The following is a 27,806-nucleotide window of genomic DNA, read 5'->3' on the forward strand; positions in this document are numbered from 1 at the left end:
ATCAAAAACTACAATCAACCCATATAAAAGTAATGCTATAAATAAAATATTTTTTTCTATTATAAATCAAAAGATAATAATATACATGCTTTTTCTTTTGAAACACACCTATTATACACATTTTCTTTGTTTTTATTTTTCTCCTCTTATCACATCATATATCCTATCAACTTATGTTATTTTCTTTATGTGTTTATTTGGATGGAAGAACAGAGAAAGAGAGTAAGAAAATCACTATTTGGATTAATACGGGAAGAAGTGATACGAAATAAATTTTAGAAAAACACAGAAAAAAATGAGAGTTATTTTACAAGTTTGTAGGCAACACTGAAGAGATTTGTGCAAGTTTATACCTAATTAAATATGTTTTAAAGATAATTAATTATATGTAAATGAAATATATATATAAAGCAGATTCTGTAACTCAGCTAAGTTATCTCATTTATTAAAGCAAAAGCAAGGAAACACAAATGAAGAAAAAGCAGAAGAAATTGTAAACATCTTCTTAAAATCTCCATTACTACATAATGTACAATGATCATCAGATCACCCTACATAAAATCCAATAAAATCAACAACAAAAATGAGCATTGCAAAAGCAGATACAGAGAGAGGACACTCCAACGTGTAGCATGAGAAGGAGAAGGAGAAGGAGTTGGTGTTGTGGTGTTTGTGGCCTTTTCCTGCGAGCAAGCATAACTGCAACGACTTGGACGAACAACTCGGTAGACGCCACTGCTTGCAAGGATATAAACATCCTTCTTGTTGTCTTCACCAAATGAGAAGATGTAGCCTAAAGCAGGAAGGGAGTTTCCAGGTGAAGACTCGCACTGTATAGGAGAATCACGTGCACAACTGAAGGGAATTCTGCTGCTGTTGAAATTTCCACTGTTTTGTGGCTCCTCTATGGCTGCCCATATTGCACCAGCATATAGATCGCCATACAGGTACCTGAAATTCAGTCATTCAATAGTAAGTAATGTTCATGCTGCATAGGTACTCAAATTTGCGGTATATAATTATATCTGATAGGAATCTCACATCAATTAGAAATAAGAACCTTTCATATTATATAAGTGGGTGCAAACCTCACTTTATGAACCGATTTCATAAGATTGAGTTAGATTTAAAATTTATTTCTTAATAATATCAGTAAAGTAAATTGCACATCCTTGAGTGAATGATATCTCCTTTCTAACTAACACTTTTACCTTCACAAGCTACAATTAAAGACTTTACTTAAAATAACTGAATTTAGTACCATTTAATCCTAAAACATATGTGTGGATTCATAAAAAAATTTATCACTAATGAATCATGAACAAACTTATATAAGAGATCAAGACATCACTTATATAAAGCAAATGAAAACTGCAACCTAATGGATCTACTGTTTGTGCTTGGGATAATTTGCTCCAATATAGGTCAGTCTAGGAACTAAGTCTCCACAAACTTGTCTAAGGTAAAATAAAAGCTCTAAATTGTCGTCATAGTTGTGGTTTTGTTGATATCTTTGACCTTGCAAGAAATTAATGAAAGATATAGTCAATGTGATCATAATTATGATCAACACAAGAAGTCTCAAATTCGAAATGCCAACTGAAGTTGTCATGGATTATTTTCTAAAAGCTTAGACAAAATTATAATATGATATATTCGACAAGCTGCATTATTTGGAAGAAGCTTATTTACCTTCCAGTCATGCAAGGATCAGTGGTAGATCGATAGACATATCCTCCAGTGATGGATGCTGATCCTTCATTCTTGTTTAACTCAGAATGGTTGTATCCCGCTATTGGGAAAATTGGATTTATGGAACCTACGGAAGTATTTCCTCCAGGTGATTGTGCAGGGTGGAAGAGATAGGGGCCCTCGTATACACGCCAGCCATAGTTTCCACCCTTTGTGATGAGATCCACCTCCTCATAAAGATCCTGAAAATCAATTATGTAACTGAGAATGTTCCACTCACAAAATTTGGTAACACTCTTTATCCGAAACATTGCTAAGAATAGAGTAGAAGTTGAAATCTAGTTATACATTTTTATATTCATGCTTTCTTAAGAGTTCTTTGTCTTGAAGCACAACAAACTTCAACCTGCCTTGGGATTTAACATTAATGCAATTATACTAAATAAATGCGTCAATGGCTCCATGTTGGAATGTTAACAGTTCTGCAATCACTGTACAGAAGATCTATTGATGACGAGCCAGTTTTATAGAGCTATTCTAGATATGATTAAAGGATCGTAATAGTCAGGTTGGTGCTTGTTACTTGTATTTTTACAGTTTTCAATAATCAAGATGATCAAGGATCAAAATTTAAGGAAAAGAATATCTCAAGTTTCTCTAACGGAAAAATTTGGCACCTATGTCTAACTTAAGAAATGCACATTTTGGTCATGGCTAGTCACAATGCCTTAATGTTGTGTAAAGTGGTTGTATAAGGGAACAGACCACAAAATTGTTTTCGGATACGCATTTCACAAACCTGTCCAGCATCTGCACAAAAAAAGTAGGAAGGTCTTTCTGCATCAAAACTGCAGCGCCAAGGATTCCTCATTCCTAAGGCCCATATTTCAGGCTGCAGATCTTTTTCTTCGCTAAATGGATTGTCATTTGGAATGGAGTAGTTACCCCAAAGTCCGAGTTTGCTAATTTCTGCTGCACCTGAAGATTAAAGATAGATACTTAGACGTCAAAGCCAAGAGTAACAAAAAAGTTCGCACGTTACAGGAGTGCATGAGAAGGTGTAATCTTGAGCACACGTGCATTAGTTGTATTCCAAAAATTAGATCTTCTTGTGTCACTAAATACACTCCCCATATATATGATCACTACTTACTTGGGATGTTGTCTATATCAAGCCTCATAATCTTTCCAAGCAATGATTTCTTGTTTTGTGCAAAATTGTAAGGATCACCTGCTCCTCCTCCATATCCCATCATTAAGTATAAATATCCATCATCAGGTCCAAAGAGTATTTGACCTCCATGTTGAGATGAAAATGGGAGCCCCATGGTAAATATTCTTCTCACCTCAGTTGGTTTAGCACTTTCCACCTGAAAAACATGAACACCATGGTGTATATTCATTGAAAACTCTTAAATGGAAACTATTTTTCTATGTGTGAAGAGATGTGTACCGAGGAAGGCTGAGATCCAGAGCTATTAGCAGAATACTCTGCAATAACAGTTTGATACTGGCATGGCTGGGCACCATGATCAGTTTCTAACTTCGATGGGTCACAGTTAACATCTGAATTACAAGAACATCTTCCATTACATCCTGACCACTTGGACTTATCACATGTAAATGAAGCAAAGAATCGTCCATTTTTAGCAAAATCTGGATGAAATGCCATGCCCATCATTCCAAATTGAGTATCAAAATAAACTTGATCCGTTAGATCAACAAAAGGACTTGATTCATCAAGCTCAATTGTTCCTCCTGATCCCTCTTCCGGAAGTGTTGCCAGCCAAACCTTGCCCATTTGGTTAGAGAAGAATGCCCGGTTAGAGCCATCAGGATGAGCCACCATGTTGAGAAAAGATCCATTATCAATTCTCTCAAGGCACAAGCCACGAGGGGGAGTTATAGAGGTCTCAGTTTTATTCAGTGAGACAGGTTCCCCTTCAAAGCACACTGATGAATTATCAGATGCTCCACCAAATGCAGTGCAAAAGTCTGTTTTGGACTGCCATAAATCAGTGAGTTTGGTAGCATTGGCGTGAGCAGGTGCTCCTGCTTGACCTTGTAATGAAGGGGCAAATGGAGAATTCACTATGGATACATCTTTGCATGTGTTCCATACTTCAGAACAAAAATCTTCTACTTCTGTCTTTGACTGAGAAGAATTTGCTGGTACAGTGGAATTGCAAAGCACAGGAACTGATCTAGCTGAGGACTGAACAGTAAATAGCTCCGCTGAAAATGGGTCGCACCTCTACCAACAAAAGGGTATCAAAGCAATTAATCCAAGGCAGAAGTCAATATGGATGTCTTGTTTTTTATTTATTCCTGCTTTAAGAAGTTATTATTATGAATAGAAAAGTGTAACAGTGGTCTCTAGCTCAATATATTGATAAGATAATTATAGCTTCAAGAGAACTACAGCAATAACTATCCCCTTTCCATACATGAAATTTTATTAAAAAGTTTAGATCTTAAAGAAATGTAAAGTGCACTATCCATCCATGAACATATGATAAGGAAGTTATTAATTTGACCTGAAATATGGGTGTTCTGGAATGATATGTGATGGGTTGATTTTTGTTTCGATCCATCTCAAAATTAAGACCAATAACGTATTCATTAATTCTAGATTGCTGCTTAATGCAACGTATTAAACGTGAAGAAGTTGTGAGTATACCACCAGTTTAGGGGCAGAGAAAAAGGACAATTTTCTGGGTCCTTATCTAAAGACAAAGTTTTGGGAAAATCACAAAATCTTACCGCACAGAGTATTGATTTCAAAATGGAGGCACAGCCAGGATCAGATACGTTGTTCACTTGGAATAGCTTCTGTATCTGTGCATCTTCTGTGGAGTTGCAACACGTGCTTCCATTGTAAGGACAAAACTCAAGTGTCTTGTTCAGAGTAAGGGGTGCTCCTACAAGAAACAAACGATGAAAATTAATAACTAAAGGGTTGGAAATCCATTGACCAAAACATTGGCCAAAACAAGAAAAAAAGAGGAAAACTCACTGGAATCAACGCAAAGAGGGAGTGAAATTGAAGAGTCCAAAAGCAGCAGCAAGCAACAAAAGAAGAAGCTGATGGAAAGAACACCCTTCATTTCACCAAAGCAGTTGAAAGCTCCCTAAACCAATATCATCATCTCCACTTCAATCCAAGAACCCCAATTGGAAAAATACGACCTTTGGAGGCCAGTTGACTTGATAGAAAAAAAGGAACAGAATTGTTTTGAAAAATGCTCTCTGGGTTGTTAACTTTCTTGCTGTCATGCTCACCTCTCTCTATCAAACTTCATTTTTAAAGTAACGCTTCTAGACACACAAACCCTTTCTATCATTGTCTTGAACTCCATTAGTCAACTCTCCCATGGTTTCATTCAAACGCTCAATAAAAAAAGAAACTCCCTCAACCACCACAAGTAGAAAGACCCTTTAGGTGTCTCCCTTGCCCTGCCCCTTTTCACAACCATAATTTCTCGGATGGAAAAGGACAGGAATATAAAGTTATACATGTTTTCTTCTCCCCGCAGTTGACTTTTCCTCATTTATTGCTCGTGGTTTCAACTTCATTTATTTTCTAAAACAATTTACTAAGTTGAAAAAGAAAAGATGGAATATGCAAACACTTTCAAAGAGTCTCCAACACTCTGTTTGCATCGGGCAATGATAGATTTGGGATGATCCAATGTGTTTGGTTCCTTACTTTTAGATGAAGAAAACCTTCTGGGTTATTTTACATTAGTATTTTTCTTCATTATTATTTTTACCAAAACCTGACAAAAAAACATACAACATTGATTTTCCAAAACTCATAATCAATTATACCTTGTTTTTTTTTTTATGAATAATCAATTATGCATGTGCTACAATCTCTTATATGCTATAATTGATTACAAATAAAATTTATAAAGAAAATCAATTATCCCTTTTATATAATTGATTATCTAATATTTTTTATTTTTTAAAATAAATTATTTATTTTTAAATATATAAAATAAATTTATTTATATTATTAATTTAAATTTTGTAATATTATTATATTAAATATAATTAATTATCTAATATATAATCAATTATATATTATAAGGTTAACTATATATATATATATAATAGAATTAAGTTAACATACGATCCATTATATATAATCGATTATATAATATAATATAATAAAAAAATATTAAATATATTAAATATTAAATAAATTTATATAATAATATTAATTAAAAAAGTAAATATAAAAATTGTAATCATATTTAAATGTTAACTCTAATATGTTAATTCTAATTCTAATCTTAACTCTAATTTTAATCTATAATTCTAAATCTATCTTTAATCTAACTCTAATAATAATTATAACTCTAATCTTAATCTTAATTCTATTTTTAATTTTAATTCTATTTTTAATCATAATTTTAAGTCTAACTTTAGTCTTAATTCTAATTTTAATTTTAATTTTAATCATAATTTTAAGTCTAACTTTAATCTTAATTCTAATTTTAATTTTAATTCTAATTTTAATCATAATTTTATGTCTAACTATAATCTTAATTTTAATTTTAATCTTAATTCTAATTCTAATCATAATCCTAACTCTAACTCTGCACTAACTATTGTTGTTACTTTAACTCCAATCCTAATCACAACTCCCAACATTAATTCTAACCCTGGTCTTAACCTTAACCCTAGTTATAAGCACAACTTCAATGGTAACCCTAGCTTTAATCTCTAACACTAATCTTAAACATAACCCCACCCCAACTTCAACCCTAATCTTAATCCTAAATTTTATTTTTAAATGAATAAATTATTTTATTCATAATCATCATTCGATAATGTTAAATATATATATATATATAACCAAAAATACATTTGATCAGAGTATATTACATTCAATCTCAAGTTTGAAAGCATTTAGCCGTTCATAATAGCTTCTTCAATCTTCATTCTTGATCAGAATTGCACAAGAAGGGTTGATCTGAGCAAATTCTTCTCCTAAGAACAAAGTTTTCTTATTTTTCTCTCACTTACTTTCCTAAATCTCTCTTCACTTATGTGTTTTTAACTTTGTTCCAAAATTTATTTAATGAAATGTAGCTCAAGCGAGTTAACCTAGCTTAGATTAGATCTTTCGGTGTTGTTTCAACTTGAGTGAGCAATTTTAGCCCGAGTTAGTTTAGTATTTTGCACCATTAACTTAATCTAGATAATTTTAGCTTGAGCTAAATCTTCTAGCTTGAGCAAGATGTTTCCTTTAAATTTCCTTCTTTACTTCTTCTTGTGATCCCATCTATAAGTCTTTGCTTTCTTTCTTTTTAATGTTTCACATTCGTCTGAAATTTACACAAAAATTGTGATTAAATTTCTTAGTTCGTTTCCTAGTTCAAAATATATAATCGAATTCAATAATTATCATATTAGGGTAATTTTCTAACATTAAGCAACAATTAATTTTCAAAGTGTTCAATTTTCTCAATTATAAATACTATACATTGGCACTTATCAACTTGTTCTGGTACGCCCAATATAATTCCACATTGCTCAGGAGTCGAGACTAAGGGTAGTTTTTATACTCCTTCCTCCTCCAATCCACTAAGACGCCTTTTAAGGACAAAATTGTTACGGAACACTGACCTCCAAAATGAACAATACTTCGAATGCGGTGTTTGATCTAGCAATGCTATCTCTCAAACTTGAGGTCGAACAAATCTTCTTCCATTTTTTCCCGCATTTGGCCCCCACCGTGGGGCCCTGATAAAACTTTTCCCATGACCCCTACAGAAATCCGGACATACACTCTTAATATGAGTATCCAATTAGGGATCCCCTCAGAACAAATGAGGAAGACCTACCTAGAACACAACAACACACTCAACCAAAAGCAAAGAAAAATAATGCAAGTTCAATAAAAGAACTAAAAACACTCAACCAAGAACACAACAACTCGCTCAACCAAGAGCGAAGCAAAAATAATACAAGTTCAATCAAGAACTAGAAACGCTCAACCAATAGCATAACTAAAAACCAAATCCAAATGGGTCTAAATTGAACTCGTTCATCCTTCAAATTGATCCACTTGTACATCTTCTCGGATTCCGAGTTGTGGGAACTTATGTACATACCCCCAATTAAGACCGAGTACATTCAGACAATAACTGATTGTTTAATATTATGTTTAAGACACATAAATCAGATCATAAATCGATTATAGATTACTAGCCGTTATAGTTACTATTATAAAATCCATTTATATGTCATGATAATCATTCAATGTTTTTCTTAATGGTCTGAGTCCAACAAGACCTATAAATAGGTGACAACTCTCTCATTGAGGACACACCAAACTCTATTTTATACTCTTACTCTTAACTCTTCGTTAAGAATTTATCATTATTTTTGTGCTCCTACTGACTTAAGCATCAGAGAATCTTTTACAGATGAACCTCCCTCTCTCATTGCAGATCAACTGAAAGTTCGTTACTCGAGAAACACGTAGTCTTCACCGAGTTGCACTTAGGAACCCAAAGTTTACTAAACAATAGGAACTTGTAATTGTAATACCGGCTTTTTTATTTATAAAAAATATTAAGCAATTCAAAGGGAAAAACATAGCAATAATTTAAATATTTTTGCAAGAATTTTATGAATAGGATTTTGTAATTTATATCTCAAAATATTTATGAAATATAAAATCACAATATTTGAAAATAATTTATAAATTTATAAGAATTTATGATTTTTAAAAAATCACAAGTACTATGCATGTTTATAAAAAGCTTTAAAAGGATGTCATGATTAAAAAAAACCATAAATATATTTTAGTAATCAGCATGGATGATATTACAATATACAAAATAATATTTTATATTAGAAATTAGATTACTCGTACATTATTAAAAATAGTAAATAATCACCTTCCTTTTATTTTTTTTCTTAATTTTTGTAAAAGAAAACTATGGCAATCACTATATATATTTATAAAAATACAAATACAAATCTTACTTATCACTTATCACTTCTAATTTATATAATTTATTTTTTATATATTATCAACTTAAATTATTTCCATATAAACATCTAATAAGAATTTTCTAGTATTTTAACATGTTCCAGCATTCCATTTTTTTTAAAAACAATTCTCTATTGTTTTTTCTTTTTTATTTGTTGTTTTTCATATAATTCTTAATAGCTACACTCATTGGTTGATAGTAAATGACATTTGTCAATTTGCTGAACTTCAGTTATGATAATATTATAATTAAAGGAAATAATGTTTAAAAGTTATCATTAAGCCGAAGAACAATACATATAAAAGAGAAATATTTATATATATATATATAATAACTCATAAATTGATTTCAATAGGAAACAACTTAGAATAATAGAAAATAATTAGTTAGATGTAAAAATATATTATCATTACTGTTGAAATTTTGAAAAGTCTGATTGGAATAAAAAATCTTAATATTTAAGTGAGATTTATTATTATTATTATTATTATACAAATAAAAGTCATACAATACAAAAATTTAATCAACAAAATAACGCATTAAAATTGATATGTTTTTTAATATTAATTAATTTTTATAGTTTTTTAAAATTTCGGAGGAATATCATCAAACTTTACTTTAAAAAAAATAAATATAGTCTTTATTGAATATTATAAAAAATACTTTTAATGTCTAAAAACCTTGAAAACTTAAAAAAACATTTTTTAAGAAAATATTTTAAAATCCAAAGTAAATATACCCTAAGTTTTATTTTTTCTAAAACTACCAAAAATTATATAAACAGATTTTTGACCTTCTAGCTCTTTACTAATTTTATGAACATTAGTAGTCAAAAGTTTGTTGAGGACATTTATTTGGTGGCGTGTTTCTTATGAGTGTAAAGAATAGAAACATCTTGCGTTCACATTTTATATTCATACGAATGGATCCACTTGCATTACCACTAACCAAATAAGAATAAGAGATAAAGAGTTGCAATTCAAATGTGACCATCCCACAATAATGCCATGGAAATGGATGAAACAAAATATAACAAGAGTGAGAGGTACCTTTACTTGAAATATAAAAAAATATATAATGGATTCAGTTAAAAATAATCAATTCACCTTTTGTGAATCGTCACTTACTAGAATCTCTCAAGGTTGGTATGAGTTGAAATTAATAATTTATTATGATTTATTAAAATAAGTTAAACTGGATTAACACATTAAAATAGTTATATGGGCTGAAATTAATAATCAATAGGTTGGATTGACAAACTCACGTGTCAATTTTTAATTTTTTTTAATCTATTTATTTTATTATAATAATTGATATATTTTTTAAATTATAAAAAATATAAGAAAAACAATACAATTAAATCAAAATTTAAAAATTTAATATCTAATAAAATAAAATAAAATAATAATATTTCAATAATAATAATAACGAATTCACATATTAACCTGAATTGTCAATTCAAACTATTCAAGCTGTCATACAATAGATACATTAAAAATAAGTTGACTTATTTAAATACTGGCTTTATTAATTATTTTATTTATTGATTATAATACAACTAAAATAGATTTAATGGAGTTATCAACTTTTAGTAATACAATTAGGGTGTTTATTGTATATATAATCTACTTATGTATAGTTTGTGTTAATATATGGATTTTGGTCTAATTCTTCCATATTTTTGTATTTTTTTTCTTTTTCTTTTTTTTAATAATATTTTTTTCATGTGATGACAGATAATTATTGTTTCTTGAGGTATCAGCTTAGCTGAGATGTTAAGTTGCAGAATGATGCCTAACAAAAAAATTTTATAAAAAAAAAATATCTAAAATATAAAATTTGATATACAAATCTATATAAATATATTTTAGATTTTTTTTAAATATCTTATCATACAATTATTAATATTCATGTTCGACACGAATATATTATTTGAAAAAAAATGTCTGAATCTCGTATCATCCTTAAAATTATAAAGATAAAGTAAGACAATAAAATCCAAAATGTTAAGTTACATAATTCTACAAACAAATAAATTAAACATTACCATTCAAACATTATAATATATTCTAATTGTACAAAAAAATCAGAATACCAACCCATATAATTAAAAATAATAAAGAGTTATTACTCCAACTGAATTTAAATTCACTATATTTTTTTAATAAATCCAACTTGAATCCATGGATAGGTATTGACCTATATAAAAAAGGCATATATGTCAGATGACATCACAACCAGTACTAATGTCATGCATGACACAGTGCAATGCGGTCTCCAATAAGAGTATAGAAAAAGTGTGGCCACGTTTGGGATAAATTAATATTTTGCCATTGCTCATAAATTAATAATTAATAATAAGAGATAAAGTTGAAAGTAGTGGAATGATAAGAAAACTTTAAGTGTGAATTTACCAATATTTGTGGCACAACCACAACTGAAAGCTACATGTAAAATACTTTAGCTTTTAAATTTTAATGATTTCGTTTTAGATATGTAACAAATCATCTTAGAGAATAGCGTCAGGATTTTAGTATTAATTATTACCTTTTCACGATCAATTATCAGTATCAATACAATAGTTAAAGCAGTTTTTTAAAAAGAGTTTAAAGATGTGAAGTTGAAATTAATTTACAGAATTCAAAATTTGTAAGTACTTATAAAATTAGTTGTTAGTTAATTGGTAATTCTAAAACTCTAGAAAAAGATATAACTAGTTACTTGTTTACAACTAGGAATTTGGCATTTGTATTATTCTAAATAGTTGTGAAATATTTTATATTTTTGTTTTTTAGAATTTTTTTAAATAAACAATATTTTAAACTTTATATTACTATTTCGACAATACTATATAGGCTACTTATATTTTTATGCCTTTGAGGTTATTTAAAATTTTGATTCCCTAAATTTTATTTTATTTTTAAATATTTTCAACATTGAAAAAATATGTATTAGTCCTAAACATGTTATATTAAAATCATTTTTAAACACTAAACCCTAGATATTGTAAAAAAAAAAAAGCGAACTCCTTTAAAAGTAAAATAAATATCAAATTATGATTTATTTTCTCAGTTACTTAATAAAAAACAAATTTTCGTTAAAATTTTTTATTACAAGAATTGAGATGAACTTCGTAAAGTCAAAATGATGTTAAAAGGGTTGAGATATTATATGTTTTTTATCCAATATATATCCGCTTCTTAGTATTTGAATGAACGAGTAGATTTGTCCATTACCACACTAACACTTAAGTGAGATAAGAAATAAATAATATATTTATTGAAATCATCACATATTTATATTATTTTAATGAAATTATATTTGTATAGGTGATGATGGTGTATTCAATCGACCTTAATCTTTAAATATTTTATGATTTATGAGGTCATAGGCAGATCTAAATATTAGGGTGACAGTATATATGTATTGGTATTTGGAGTTAATGTTTATGAATTTATTAATCTCATTGGTTTACGCCTGAGGTTAGGAGGTTGTGAGGTCATGGACGAGCCCAATCATGTGGTAAAACGGTTTTAATGCCAATATCTGTAATTAATGAAAAAAAATCCAATTTATTTCTCATAAAGAGGGGAGAGTGTTAATTATGGAAATTGACTCTATATGCGAGATTGTAATTAATTTAGGAATATAACTCAAAACAATACCATATACAAGAAGAAGAAAAGGGGGGGGGGGGGGGGGGGGGGGAGAGCACTACCCTATATAAGGGATAGAAGATGACTGATAAGTACAACATGCAACAAGGAGAAAATTCATGAAGCTTGCAAGGATATGATCTAGTGACCATCTCAGAATTTAACCGACCTCAACTACATGCTATGGTTGAGAGATATTTCTCTTGTCTAAAACATTGGCGCCTGCTGTGGAACAGGTAAAACTATCATGTGTCATTTTTAGAAATGAAAATGATAGGAAAGATGATGGTAGAAAAGAAAGGGGAGATAATACATCAAATCTTGGATGTGAAATATCGCAAACCTTCATGTTTTTTAAGTTATACTCTTTTGTTATAGATTTTTTACATCCTGTTTTTATAAGGTTTTTAATGTGGCATAATGAAAATAATTATCATTTGTTTATCATATGTGTTGTTAACATTTTCAGTGAAACCATATCACATTTGTGGAGTATTAGGAAGGGAAGCATATCATTTGGAATCATTAGTGGTGGTCGAATACCAAGAACAAAAATATTGGTTAATCTCCATTTCCAATCTTAGTTTATCATCACTCTTTTCTTTTAGTTGTGTTTCAATGCTTCTTTAATATTTTATTATATGTTCTTACTTTTTAATAGCTCTTGTTTTAAAGTATTATCTAATTGGGGATGGTTGACAAATGGAAATTGCCAAAACCAACCAAATAATTTTAATTATTTTTTTTTAAAAATAAGGATGTTTATATTTTTGGTGACAAAACCCTATTAGGTTAGAGAAGTTGTTGGAAAAGGAGCATATCGCTTGACAATTTGGAAGTTGTGGTATCATGAGCCGAACTCGGTATTGTCATAAACAAATCGGGTATCGATCTATGTAATTAAGGACATTAATACCGTATGTGCAAATCAAAGACATTAATGTTGCATCAATGGAGAAGAGGAGATCTCGTAAAATCAGTATTAAGTAGAAGTCTTATACCGAGAACATGGGATATAGATAACCTTCGTTACAATTGTTTCTAATGAATTAAATGATGAATTAGAATATATTTTTATGCATCTTAACATATTGTGTTAAAGTTATGAATTAAAGATTTGAAGAATAAACCATGCAAAAGTCCTAATTTGGTGTGGTGCCGACCTCGTTCGATCCAATTCAATGAAGACCACATATAGGTCTTAACCTAGCGTGAAGAAAAACCACATAGTCTTAACTTGGGGGGGGGGGGGTGTTGACCTCGTTTGGTCCAATTTAATGAAGACCACATATAGGTCTTAACCTAACATGAAGAAAAACCACACAAGTCTTAACTTGGTGGGGTGATAACCTCGTTTGGTCCAAATCAATGAAAAATCACACACAAGTCCTAACGTGGTGGGGTGCTGACCTCGTTTGGTCCAAATCAATAAAAACCACACACAAATCTTAACTTGGTGGGGTGTTGACCTCTTTCAGTCCAATTCAATGAAGACCATGTACAGGTCCTAACCTAGCGTGAAGAAAAACTATGCACAAGTCCTAACTTGGTGTGGTTTCGACCTTGTTCGGTCCAATTCAATGAAGACCACATACAAGTCTTAACTTGACCTGAAGAAAACTCATGCACAAGTCTTAACTTGGTATGGTGTCGACCTTGCTCGGTCCAATTTGTGAAGGAAATGTCAATCTCACTCGTTCCATTTTGTAAGTTTTAAATTACATTTATAGCAGGTAAAGGAAATGCTAACCTACCAGGTGAAGGAAATGTCGACCTTGCTTGGTCCAGTTTGTGAAGGAAATGTCGACCTCATTCGATCCAATTTGTGAAGGAAATGTTGATCTCAGTCGTTCTAATTTGTATGTTTTAAATTATATCTATAGCAGGTAAAGGAAATGCCAACCTGGCCCGACCCAGTTTATGAAGGAAATGTCGATCTTACTTGTTCCAGTTTGTAAGTTTTAAATTACATCTATAGCAGGTAAAGGAAATGCCAACCTACCAGGTGAAGGAAATGCCGACCTTGCTCAGTCCAATTTGTGAAGGAAATGTCAATCTCACTCGTTCCAGTTTGAAAGTTTTAAATTACATCTATAACAGGTAAAGGAAATGTCGACACCTCGCTTGGTCCAGTTTGTGAAAGAAATGTCGATCTCACTTGTTCTAGTTTGTAAGTTTTAAATTATATCTATTGCGGTTAAAAGAAGTGTCGAGCCCAAGTTTGATCCACTATCGGAAGTCAGTTGAAAGGTGAAATCAAGCAATACCAACGAACTTATTAGCATCATTGGCTTACGCTTGAAGCTAGGGGGCTGTGAGGTCATGGGCTAAGCCCGATCATGAGATAACTAAGTTGAAGGACATGTTTGATCAATTCATGAAGAGTTAAGAAAAACCTAAGAGCAAACTGGAGAGTGGTTTAGTAAGAGAAGGAACTATCATGATGATCCTTATTTTCAAAGGGATGGGGTTGTTTAGTAGTCATCACAATGTTAACTACTACCAAGAACCCCCTAGGCATCATATGCCCAGACATCCCACCTTTCCTAAGGAACCTAAGGTCAAACCTTCCCTCATTCTATGGCAAAAAGGATGCAAAAGAATATTTAGACTCGGAGATGAAGGTATATTTTTTAGGGCCACCAAGTTGACCATGAAAGAAGAGTATTCCTAGATATTTTAAGTTTTTAGGGACAATTAATAATAAACATCTTTAGTTAGAAACCTTAGGATTCACAATAATCCCCAAATTCAGTACTGGAATGAGCTTAAAGCAATTTTGAGAAAAAGACATGTACCTTCATACTATAGTAGGAAGTTAATGGATAATCTCCAAAGAGACCGACAAAAAGAAATGAGTTTAAAAGAGTACAAACAAAAGATGAGGTTGTTACTAGACGGAGATTAGAGAAGAACCTAGGATACTTATGACTAGGTTCCAAAGTAACCTCAAACATGACATCCGGGATAGAGTTGAACTACTCCCTTATAATGATTTAACAAGTAAAGAAAATCATAAATGTTAAATTTAGCGAGTTTTCTCATACGGATAGGAGGCTATCAGATCTTGAAAGTGATTTTGCAGATTTTCATATTATCGACGAAGATTCATACGTTGATGCTATAAAAGGATTAGACGAAAACAATGTATCAGATGAGGTCGAAGCATCAGACGAAGGACTATTCGAATCCAATCAATTAAGTCATACAAATCACAAGGAGTGAAGATACATCTCTTCTCACCCCATGGTGAGATCATGGAAGAAAGAAATGACGGTGTAAGAACCAAATCATCTTTCTGAAATGAAGCGGTTAAGGCTATGATATCTCAGATAGAACCCAAGAATATATAGGAAGCTCTAACCCAAAAAAACTGAATTTTGACAATGGAGGAAAAGATGAAACAATTCACAATGAAGTTTGGTCTTTAAGATCCCTATCAGTTTGATCAAATATAAGAAGTATAAGATGAATTTTCAAAACAAACTGAACAAAAATGGTAAGGTGGTAAAAAATATAGCCAGATTGATAACACATGTCTACCATTAGCAGAAATATAGCTAAATTGGTAGCACATGTCTACAATTAGCAGGAATGTATTAATTTTACTAGAACATTTGCTCCTATTGCTTAACTAGAATTAATAAGAATCTTGTTAGTCTTTGTTGTCTTAAAAAAATTATAAAACTTTACCAAATGGATGTCAAAAGCTCCTTTTTAAAATGGATCTATAGAAGAAGTTTATGTCAAACAATCACATGGTTTTGAAAATAAATTTTTTCAAGAAATTTCTGAAAACTATGATATTAATTATAAACTTACAAGAACGGCTAGAATGATACTTAACAGGAATTTCATCAAACCATTCATATTACAATAATGAAAGTGATCTAAACATTTAAACACACACAGAGCCAAAGAAAAGCACAGACATCACTTTTAAGTCACTGAATATTCCTTCACATTATGCTACAACCTGATCTCTCCACACTGTCATTGAATATTTTGAATTCTTCTGCGTATAACTTGATCATAGAAACTTTTGGTCCGCAAAAACAAAAGTAATGCTGTTAGAGAACCCAAAAGAGTTGCACATGCCATTATGAGAAATGAAAACATAAAACAACGAGTTCCAACGCATGTGTTTCCTTCCGATGCTTCTTTGTCATATATATATCCAACTACTCTGACAGAGAATATATAAGAACCAACAGGACTTGCTATGCTAATGGTGTTGAATATGCTGCCCATATTCGCAACACCAAATATCTCAGAAGTGAGTGTGGGCATTAGGGACCACTGAGAGCCATAACAAATACCCACCAATATTGAACCAGCATATAGGGCACCTGGAAGTCCACAAACAATCACCACATGCCCAACGCTCATGACCATTAAAGTGATTACCATGAATAAAGGTCTTGCCCATCCTCTTGTGTGCAAATAATAATCTGACACATAACCACCTCCAAAGCGACCAAGAAAATTCCAAATGCTCCACAAAGAAACCAAGGAACCTGTCTCATGGCTAGTATAACCAAGAGATTCCCCTATTTGGCCCAAATTATTCACAGTTGCAAGTCCTGATCCCATACCACAAGCAATAGAAATAAACAAAATCCAAAAGTTCACAGTTTTCACTGCTTGGAAAAGATTCAGGTTTTCTCCTTGTTGCAAATTAGTCCTTTGATTGTTCAAAGAATCTGGCCTTGCATCCACCTTTTCAGCAGTGTCCAGAGAGTTTGCCTCCACAATTAGTTGTGACCTTTCATCCAGCAAATTTTCTAAACTTCTTCTACCCGGGTACTTTTCTTGTGCTTTAAATGCAATGCAGAGAAATGAGGCAAGCAACAACACAAGAACAACAAATATAGCGATACGCACCAATAATTGCAGGCTAAAGATGTTCTCTACAATTATAACAACCATAAGGTATGCAGCAACAACCAGAGCCATGAAAGAAAATATATTCAAATACTTCCTTTCTTCATCCTCACGAGTGTTGTGGATTCTTACAAACCACATAAGCAGCAAAGTATTTATAGGTGGCAAGAGTGCTAGCATCAGAAGATATGACACAGGCTTGTTGTTGAATATTGTTTTGTACACTTGAATTAATATTGCTCCACTCAGACCAAGAAATCCCTATCAAAAGAGGAAAAACCCAATGGCCAAACTTGAACAAAATGCTAGACACCAAGGATCAAAGGAGCATACTGTTTAGTGTACAAAGTGTCTAATCGAATATGATCTCCAACAATCCTATAATCTAGAGTGAGGTCTTGCATTTTTGGTGGGCGTGACTAACTATACTTATCTAACAAAATAGAAACAAAAAACACTTATTTGAAAGTAAAACAACTTAGATTATATAAAAAAAACTCTAAAATCATAACAACATAATTAAGAAGAAGATGTATATTACCCTGACAACTTCCTTCTTAATCTTAGAAAGAATAATTGTAGTCCATGTTATGGAAGAGGAAAAGATGGAAATAGAAGAGTGTATAAAATTTACAATATTAACATGAATACATGTTTATGGAAAATAAAGAGTTAGGGTGGTAAAATAAGTAAAGAGTATTAGCCTTAAGATTTAAAGAAACAAAGTGTTCTTATTTTAATTGTTACATTTAATTATCACTTGTTTAAAAAGACATAAACAGAAGAAACAAAACCTTCAAAATGCCGATAATGGTGCCGCTGTTGTGAGGGAAATTATGCACGCCGGTGACAACGTTGGAGGTGTTGAAAAAGCTCTGAGCGTGGGCTGTCACCAGCATGAAGAGGCACATGACAGGGACGGGGACGGGTGGAAAGAGGCCGGCGACGGCGGCCCACATGAGAAAATAGCCCAAGAAGCACTGGGCCGAGCCCAAGAAGTGTACGATCCATGGTCCGGTTGTGGTTGTGCGAGCAAGGAAGTCGTAGAGGAGGCCGGAGAGGACTCCGGCGTTGACTCCGATGTCCTTGAAGACGGAGACAAGGTCGAGCGTTGACTGATCGTAGTGTTGAGTGGACTTTAGAGTTTGGGAGTAGATGGAGAAAGTATAGAGTGAGCCGCTGGTGCATTGAATCCATATGCTCGCCACCGTTGATACCCACTTGGAGTTAAGGTAGAGATTGAAGTTCGCAAACTCCATTCAGATAAGTTGCTTCACTTTCACAATTTCTCGCTACCTTTACCATCAGAATCACAGTTTTTCATTTTCTTACGTTTTTTATGATTCTCTCTAGTAAGGACACGTGGGATACTGTTCATCAGCCAGCTGTACCTACTTGTCACTTTTTTAGATTATATAATTTAAAACCTACTTTTAGTTATAAAAAAATTTAAATTTAATTTTTGGACTGTATAATTCATTATTTTTTTATTTTTTTTATTGTTAAATTTGAAAGTATTCTTTGCTTAATATAAATTAAATTTGAAAAATATAAAATACAAATATGTTTCATTGCCATTTATTTTCACTAACCATTTATTTTATGTTTGCATTTTTAATCTATAGTGCTTGTTTATTTCTGCCATTCTTTCTTTCTTATAACCTTTTATTTAAAAAGTATTTGAATTATATCAAAACATCTTATACACACAATTTACTTTATTAAAAATATGAATGAAATTTATGTTTTCAAAGGTATAAAAAAATAGAAAATATCTATTTCGTTTGGTTTAGAATTTGATTATATTTTATGATGTGTAAAAAAGTTTAATATATTCAAATTTGAAAACTATAATATTGTTCATTTAATTGAAAGGAATCCTTAATATCTATTTATTATGACGTTTGAAAATTCATATCAATAGATATAACAAATTCTCATCGAAGAAACGGATAATCATTTAGCCTATAACTTAATACTTAAAAATAATCCAATAGACGGCACATACCAAATAATTTTTATTATAGAAATATAAAATTGAAAAAAAAATAATATTGTAGACCAAATCTAAAATCTATAAATTTATTGGGAATAAAAAAAAATAAGTAAGAATATATATGACCCGGTCTTACTCAATTGTTGATATTGAAAATAAAAATAAAAATAATTTTTTTATTTAAACCGTTATTTTTTTATCTTTTAATTCTTACTTCATTATTTGTAGCATTTTTACTCTTTTTTATTTTATTTTCAAATACTTAATTTTAATAAAAATGGACGTGTATATAAAGTGGAAAATTCTTTGTGAAGTTAAATTTATAGTTCTTTAATTTTTATTTATTAAAACATATTTAAACTTGTGGACTAACTCAACTCACTACAACTTTTGTCAGATTAAATTTTAAAAATAGATTTTATACAATTGATCATAAAATGAGATTCAATCAATTAATAATTAATTCACTTATACTTAACTTACTATTAAAGAAGGTGACCCACTAACCCATTTAAAATAAAAATAATTATGTTAAAAGTCTAATAATGGTCAATCAAAATGATTATATACATGACACTTACATCAACACGACATTCACGCAATCCATTCCATAAAAAAATAATTTTAAGAAAATATTTTAAAACTTTTTTTATGGATTAAATGGTTTAACCTACCAATTAAATTTTGAACAAATTAAAAAAAAAACGGAAATGGAGTTCTGAATGGTTCAAAGCATGAGAGTTGAAAAAGAGTTGTAAATTACACTTATTATTTTTACTTTTGAGTTCACTTTCATACGAAAAGTTTCTAACAACTTTACAATGTCATAAAAGTTTGTTATGAACCTCTACTTTTAAAAACACTTCAAACTTATACAAAATGTATATGACAATTAAATCAGTTAATTCAAAATCATATGCTAAAAGTATTTTCTTGATAAAATTTCTTTTAACCGTTGAACATTTTCTTATATAGGTATTTTAACTCTTTTCAATATTCTTTATGTTTGTGTGTTTGATAAATTTGGGACAAATTTGATAGTAAATTGTGTATTAAATGCATTCTAGATAATTTTAAATGTTTTTTTTATTTCTTTATCCAACACTTTGAATAGTTGAGAATGCTTATTTTCTTAGGTAACATAATCTTTTGCACCAAACTATGATAAAAATGAACACGGTATAAAATCATAAGTGTAACATTCCTATATTTTCCTAAATCTAAAAACTATAATCTGTATAAAATATTAATATATATATATATATATATAAACATAATACAAATATGTCCACAATTCTTTCTTAAAATGTTTCAAAACATATCTCTCTTTATAAGACTTTAAATATTTACTTAAAATTAAAACAAATATTTAAACACATAAAATATTTTCATCATCCAGCTTCTCATTGAGGAGCTTTATCATCTGTAACATCATCTGTTCCCGTGTAAATACACGATTATCACAGATAAAAAAAACAAACACAAGGAAATAACAGGATAAGCTAGCTATATAAAACAAAATTCTATATAATTTCAATTTGAAATTAATAAACATAAATCATCAAGTCTCATACAAATTCTCAAATCATCAAGTGTCTATTAAAATTCAATATTCATCTTTCACATGTCAGCCTTCCACTAACTCATATCACATAGACACTTGACTCTGCTTCCGGAAGACTCGTGCGTTGACTTAGACTCAGAGATTTACACTTGTCATATTATATAACTGTGAAATCCACACATCTATGCGCATAAATAATCTCAATATCATTTCTCTCCTAGTATGACAGGGTTAACTCATATAACATGTCAAGTTAGTTATCTTTGCAACAACTTACCCATTCATATGATCATCCTTCGACTCTCACCACCTGAATAACTTCATCTATATGATTTTATTATCTCAGTAGAGTCAGGATATCTCATTCTAGACGAATCCCTGGTCAATGCACATCCTAAACAATTTTAACACAGTATTTTCTTTCCTGAAAATACTATGTCTTGATCTTACTTTCACATCATTGCACACTTCATTTAATACATCAATACACCATTCAATTACAACATATATTTTAAACTTTCTAAACAATCCAAATATATCCAAAAAGTCATTTAACAATAATAATCCAAAATAAATTATGCTAAAATAATAATAGGAATATATATATATATATATATTTAATTGGCTTGAGCTAAAAAAAATTTAGTGTAGCTAAAATACCAGAGTGCACCTAGAACTTTTGGCTTGAATGAAACATTTTTAGTGTGAGCTAAAATACACCAGAGTGCACCCAAGACTTTTGGCGTGAACGAAACTTTTTAGTGTGAGCTAAAATACACCAGAGTGCATCCAGGAGTTTTGGCTTGAACGAACATTTTTAATGTGAGCTAAAATACACCAGAGTGCACCCAAAATAACAAAGTCCCTGCTATAGTTGAATAATTACTTTAAATCAACATCAAACAACCAATACTCATCAACATTATAATTTTATAACATCTACCATATATCAAATTTCACATTCAAATCTCAATCAACTTCTAATATACTTAAAACAAACAATCCTGAAGTAAAGTTTTGAGAATGGTGACCATGTCACCCCCACCTCCAGATCTTCTAGATTAGTGTTCTATTGGAAATTAAGGCTAGCTTCCCTTACTTGAAATTTAGAAGATATTCACTTAGAGCTCCAAATCCACCAAGAACTTAAAGGTAACTTAACCTGCACCACAGAGTCCTAATAAAAAATCTAACTATATCACCAGGACCCTGAGCTAACACAGAATAACCCTGAAGCTAAAAGGGTCACATGTAAAGCAAAAAAAAAAACAACCTAACAAGTTCAAAATTCGACTCAAAGAGAAGAGCAAAAATGAACTTACTCTATCAGAGATTCTGATCGGGCAGTCTTATAGTATTTACTGTCAGAAGTCTAATGGTGGACTCCGATCGTCGAACTAATGAGCGAGGAGGTCAAAATCTTAGAGAGAAGGGAGAGGAAAGGAAAAAAAAACTTTCTAGAGAGATGGTGGTTCTTTTTAAAATGAAATCTGAATAACTGAACTTCTATTTATATGCTCTTTTAAATTTAATAATAAAATATTCAGATGTCATTTTAATTGTACCACTTCTACTTTAAGACTAGTTTTCTCAATCCTTACAATAAGCATTTGTGCTTAAGTATCAAGTCATAAACACTTATGTTTAAGGATGACAAAATGGATCAGGTCAGCAGGACAAGTTCACTTTTGAACCCACAAAGCAAACGGGCCACAGGCGAGATGGAACAGGCTGACTCTTAATCCGTCTTTTTTTTTCTTTTTGATACTTTTAAGGAGAGATCTCGTGTTTTTGGAATAAAGATGGGTGGTGGTCAATATTTTATATAGAACTTTATTTACATTAATTTCTTTGCACATAATTTGATTCATTGAAGTATTGTTGATATTTATTTTATTTTGATTTAATTTTATTACTCTTTCTTATATTTTTATTGTTTAAAAAGTAATATTAATTATTATAATAAAGTAAATAAATCTAAAAAAATATAAAAAAAATAAAAAATTGATCATCCTATGACAAGATGAGTTACTATTTTAAACTTCTACAATAGATCGGGTTAAAACGATTGGACTGGACTGATCCATTTTATCATCCATAATAGTTTTAAGTTGTTTGTTATCGGAGTATCTTTAATTCACTCTCTATCCAAGAGACCACTTTGATTGACTTGTAAACAATTAACATTTCTTACGTACAAGATTAACTTAATTTAATCAAACTTTTAATAAGATTCTCAATACACATCTCGTGTAAAAAATGTAAAAAAAAGCCATAGTTGAAATAGATAGTACTGAGTAACATATGAAAGAATAGATTCATTGTTAAGATACAGCACACCATTGATAGACTTTAATATCATATATTATAAAAGTGATCTTTAAAAGTATAGCGGGCATATCGCATCAATTTAAACGTAATTGAGATACATATAAAGGGCTGATTCTGTCTTATCACCGACACCCACCAATACAAAGTCAAAGACAAATGAGACACAAAAAACGCGGTTTCAATTTCATTTTCCAATGTTCATGCACACATCCAATCCAGCTGTGATCATCAATAATATCAATTTTATATTCTAATGCAAGAACCTTTATATTTTTTAATCAACCTCAAAATTATTTGTAAAGTTATGTAGATCTATGCTACAGTCTCCACTTTTTATTTCCCCTCCTAATCTTAGATCCTCAGATGCCAAACAAAAAAAAAATAAACATCCTCTTCTTCTTATGTGTTTGTGAACTCAAGGTTTAGTTTTGGTTTTTGTTCCAAGATTTTTGCTCTCCACTCTTGTGCTTCTTCTTGGAAGGTTCTTGGGTGCAGGTTTCTAAATTTAGATTGTATTGGATAAGTAAGTTTCTAGAAATGGAAAGTTCCAAGAACAATAGAGTGGACAAAAGAGGGTACGAGCTAGTTGAGGAGGGTGACGATGCACAACACCATCTTACTCAGTCAAAGAAACCAAAACTACCCGGTTTAGCCAGGTATATCCAGTTTACAAAATATTTGTTTTCTCTCATCATGAGTTTTATTATTTTAATTAGGTTATTTTGCTTCAAAGTCTTGTTTCTTGATTGAATTGATTTCCATTTGGGTGGTATAGTTAAGTTAAGATTGTTACTAGATCTTCGATAACATGACATCAGTTCGCAGATTAATGTTTTGTGGCTCTTAATTGTGAAACTAATTAATGTAAGAGTTGCTACTGGGACGTTGATGTGAATATCATTCTACTTTGGATTTTACTAGGAATCTGGTTTATTGGAAGTGAAGGTGACATTGGACATACCATTTGAGTGTTTTTAAAACTAATGAATTTCCCAATCTGTTTCTCAATGTTGGTTATCTTCAATTTGCCGTATGTTAGTTGGTAGTTCTTTTTTATGCTTTTAAGTACAAATTAAGTGACACTCACCAATTTATTACTCGAATCGTGTTTAGTGTGATTGTCGAAGCATTAAAGGTGGACAGTCTGCAGAGACTTTGCTCATCTTTGGAACCTCTTCTCAGAAAAATTGTGAGTTATTTTTGCTTTCCTTATATTATATACAGCATAAGTTTAACGTTTTTCTTCTTCTTTTTACCTGCAATGATGAAGCACTTTTCTGTAATAATAGTGGATCCTGTGCTTGCTCGAGCCTTGAGCACTTCATCACTAAAGAAGTGACATTAAAGTAGTGTGTGATGTATAATTTAGAGGCAGTCTTTGATTTAAGTTTTCTTGCGTAAAAGAAAAGAAAAAGATATCATGATATGTAAGGCCTACCTAAACATGGTGGTAAAAATGAGGGTGATGCTCTTACAGAGAACCCAAATGTAAAATGTTTACAACCCCATTAATGGTATTTTTCGAGCTTGATATTTCAGTAGTATGTTTGTTACTTTCATTTAGAAGTAAGCTATATGTAGCTGAATCAATAAAGATCCTAGTAATCAAGATATACAAATGTATAATAAGGTTAATATGTTAATCCTTCAAATGCATGACCTTGTAGGTCAGTGAAGAAGTGGAGCGTGCTTTGACAAAATTGGACTATGATAAATTGGCTGAAAGGTGTGTTTCCCTGTCAAATTGGAATTTGGAAAGTCTTATTTTCTAGTTATAAATGTCTGTTTAGCACGATACTGATAGCAGATTATTGATATTCAATTGAATAATTATCATATACCATAGCCATGATTTGATCAATTATATTCTGACTGTCAGATCTCTGCCGCCAAGATTAGAAGGACCAGTGGCAAAGAATCTGCAGCTTCATTTCAGAACAAGAATGCCGCCTCATTTGTTCACTGGGGGAAAGGTGGAGGGAGAGCAAGGATCGGCAATCCATGTTGTGTTAACGGATCCCAACACTGGCAGTGTAGTTCATGTTGGACCAGAATCTGTTGCTAAATTGAATGTGGTGGTACTTGAAGGTGACTTTAATGAGGAAGTGGATGATGATTGGACAAAAGAGCACTTTGAAAGCCATGAAGTAAAGGAGCGTGAGGGGAAAAGGCCACTTCTAACTGGAGATTTGCAGGTTAGTCTGAAGGAAGGGGTAGGAACCTTAGGTGATCTTACTTTCACTGACAATTCTAGCTGGATAAGAAGCAGAAAATTCCGGCTTGGTGTTAAGGTGGCTCCTGGTTATTGTGAGGAGATTCGTATTCGTGAGGGAAAGACTGAAGCCTTTGCTGTCAAAGATCACAGAGGAGAATGTCAGTTTTCTAATACTTCATATTTTTTGCTTATGACTATTCAAGTTTTTATGTTTTGGCCAGATTAGGAGATATTGGATCACCAAAAGTATAACTGCAACACAATTTAGAAAACTAACGTATAATTGTCTAGGATACATTTTCATATTTTGAATGACATTTTACATGGGTAGAATATTTTTAAAAGTGTTTAGAGTTGATACCATATAGCAGATAACATGTTCTTGGATGTTAACCTTCTGTATACATCTAAATACATAATGACAATAGAAATATTGTCTCTCTATAGCTTTCTAAGGCAACATATTTTCAGCAACTAAACAAATTGTTTTCTTTAACTTGCAGTATACAAGAAACATTATCCACCTGCTTTGAATGATGAAGTTTGGAGATTGGATCGGATAGCTAAGGATGGTGCACTTCACAAAAAGTTGATTCAAGCAAAAATAGTAACTGTAGAAGATTTCCTACGACTTCTGGTCCGCGAGCCACAGAAGTTAAGAAGTGTAAGAACTCAACATAATTATTTCATAAGCATTCACGTCATTCTTCTCTAATCCAGATTTTCAAAGTACTCATTTCTAGAAACTACTATTTTCCATCTTGGATACAGGTACTTGGTAGTGGAATGTCCAATAGAATGTGGGAGAATACTGTGGAGCATGCCAAGACATGTGTCTTGGGTGGCAAGATCTTTGTTTACTACACTGATGAAACCAATACCGCTGGCATTGTGTTCAACCATATATACGAGCTGAGAGGCCTCATTGCTGATGGCCAATTCTTCTCTTTGCAATCACTTACTCCAAATCAGAAGGTTAATTTTGTGTTAATTGAAAGCAGAATTCCTAGTATGTGATTGACATTAGCTCATTTATTCAGAGTTTGGTTTACAGATGTCCGTGGATTCCTTGGTGAAGAAAGCATATGACAATTGGGACCAGGTTGTAGAATATGATGGAAAAGTCTTAAATTCGCTGACTAATATGAAAAAGGGATCAAGAACTTTAGCCACTCAGATAATGCACCATGACAGTTTCCCAGAGCAGCAGTGTTCCTCAGCAAAGGACAAGGTGTCATATGTCTCCTCTGAACCAAATCAACAATTGCAAATAACAAATAACTACTCAGCCGGTCCCGGTTTGACTGACTATCTATTTGGGAGATCTGACAGTCAGATGGTAGGAACATCTTTAACTGACTCACAAATATCATTGTCTAGCAGCATGAACTACGTAACAGGTGAAAATCATGAAAATGGTGGTAATTATTTTGCTGGAGATTGGTCCCGGCCGAGAAATGGACAAGGGTTGGAAGACATTGTCGCGGAAGAACTCCGTCTGAGGAGTTCAGAGATGTTGGAGAGTGATGACATGCAGAGGTTACTTAAGACAATTAATGCTGGAGTCAACATGTCAGCTAATCTTGGTCATTCTAATGAGAGTTGTTACACCTATAGCCTTCAGTATGAGCCTGAGATGTATCATCATTCATTAGGTGAGGATCAGGGGAAGCCTTCAGGGAAAGCTGTAGTTGGGTGGCTTAAGCTCAAAGCTGCTTTAAGGTGGGGCATTTTTATCAGAAAAAAAGCTGCAGAAAGGAGAGCACAGCTCACTGAGTTGAATTGAGTTATATGCTTGAAAGTGGGACATTTTCAACTCATTTCAAGCTGACAGGAAATAGCTAGCTGATATTGCTTTTGGAATGTGACAAATTACAATGCATAGAACAGTTTGAGAAAAAGGTTAAATAAGTTGTACAGATGTGGCATTCAAGGTTTAAACAGTGGTAACAAATAATTCGAAAACGCAACCTGAGACTGCTTCAGCCCTGACCAACAATACAGCTTGTGAGATTATAGATATCAGGCAGCTCTGTCATGTAACAGGTTCTCTTATTGTGCCATTTTATATTTCTGTTTTTGTTGGCTTATTTTCGTTTCTTACATTTTCATTCACTGATCAAGAGTTTGTATCTAATTGTTCTTGTTTTTTCATTATTTTCTGGTACTGTACCATGACTTATTTGTGAGCACTTACCACATGTAATAAAATAAATTCTACTGAAGAATATTAGACAATTTATGTTCATAAGATGGAAATGTCATCCATCTCTACCTAGGAAATGAGAATTGATTTTTTTTTTTCGACAGGTTCACATTCAATTAATTTGTTTTAGTAAAAAAAAAGTTGAATTTGGTAGTTTGACTAATTTCAAATTTAAGTAACTGTTATTCTTAGAGTGATAATTATTGTTTAACAGTCAAAATTAAAATGACTTTAGTGGAAACACAGCTA

The 27,806-nt window shown here is 31.6% G+C and overlaps 3 protein-coding genes across 3 annotated transcripts; 1 reads left to right on the forward strand and 2 right to left on the reverse strand.

Annotated features, from left to right (window-relative positions):
* Window positions 1–415: 415 nt before the first annotated feature.
* LOC137820485 (HIPL1 protein-like) lies at window positions 416–5,399 on the reverse strand. The gene is made up of 7 exons (XM_068624602.1): window positions 4,709–5,399; window positions 4,456–4,613; window positions 3,146–3,946; window positions 2,846–3,062; window positions 2,492–2,670; window positions 1,693–1,934; window positions 416–951 (listed from the first exon to the last, which is right to left on the reverse strand). Exons 1-7 carry the CDS (start codon window positions 4,797–4,799, stop codon window positions 552–554), a joined length of 2,088 nt encoding a protein of 695 aa, XP_068480703.1. The 5' UTR covers window positions 4,800–5,399; the 3' UTR covers window positions 416–551.
* Window positions 5,400–16,197: 10,798 nt separating this feature from the next.
* LOC137821408 (protein NUCLEAR FUSION DEFECTIVE 4-like) lies at window positions 16,198–18,801 on the reverse strand. The gene is made up of 2 exons (XM_068625992.1): window positions 18,040–18,801; window positions 16,198–17,506 (listed from the first exon to the last, which is right to left on the reverse strand). The coding sequence occupies exons 1-2, from the start codon at window positions 18,502–18,504 to the stop codon at window positions 16,355–16,357; spliced, it is 1,617 nt and encodes a 538-aa protein (XP_068482093.1). The 5' UTR covers window positions 18,505–18,801; the 3' UTR covers window positions 16,198–16,354.
* A 4,435-nt stretch (window positions 18,802–23,236) lies between these two features.
* On the forward strand, window positions 23,237–27,589 carry LOC137823064 (calmodulin-binding protein 60 F-like). Its single transcript, XM_068628177.1, has 7 exons — window positions 23,237–23,792; window positions 24,250–24,325; window positions 24,804–24,862; window positions 25,016–25,509; window positions 25,855–26,015; window positions 26,123–26,326; window positions 26,406–27,589. Exons 1-7 carry the CDS (start codon window positions 23,674–23,676, stop codon window positions 27,135–27,137), a joined length of 1,845 nt encoding a protein of 614 aa, XP_068484278.1. The 5' UTR covers window positions 23,237–23,673; the 3' UTR covers window positions 27,138–27,589.
* Window positions 27,590–27,806: the final 217 nt, after the last annotated feature.

Source organism: Phaseolus vulgaris, chromosome 9 (genome assembly GCF_000499845.2).
Source record: "Phaseolus vulgaris cultivar G19833 chromosome 9, P. vulgaris v2.0, whole genome shotgun sequence".
Lineage (NCBI taxonomy): Eukaryota > Viridiplantae > Streptophyta > Magnoliopsida > Fabales > Fabaceae > Phaseolus > Phaseolus vulgaris.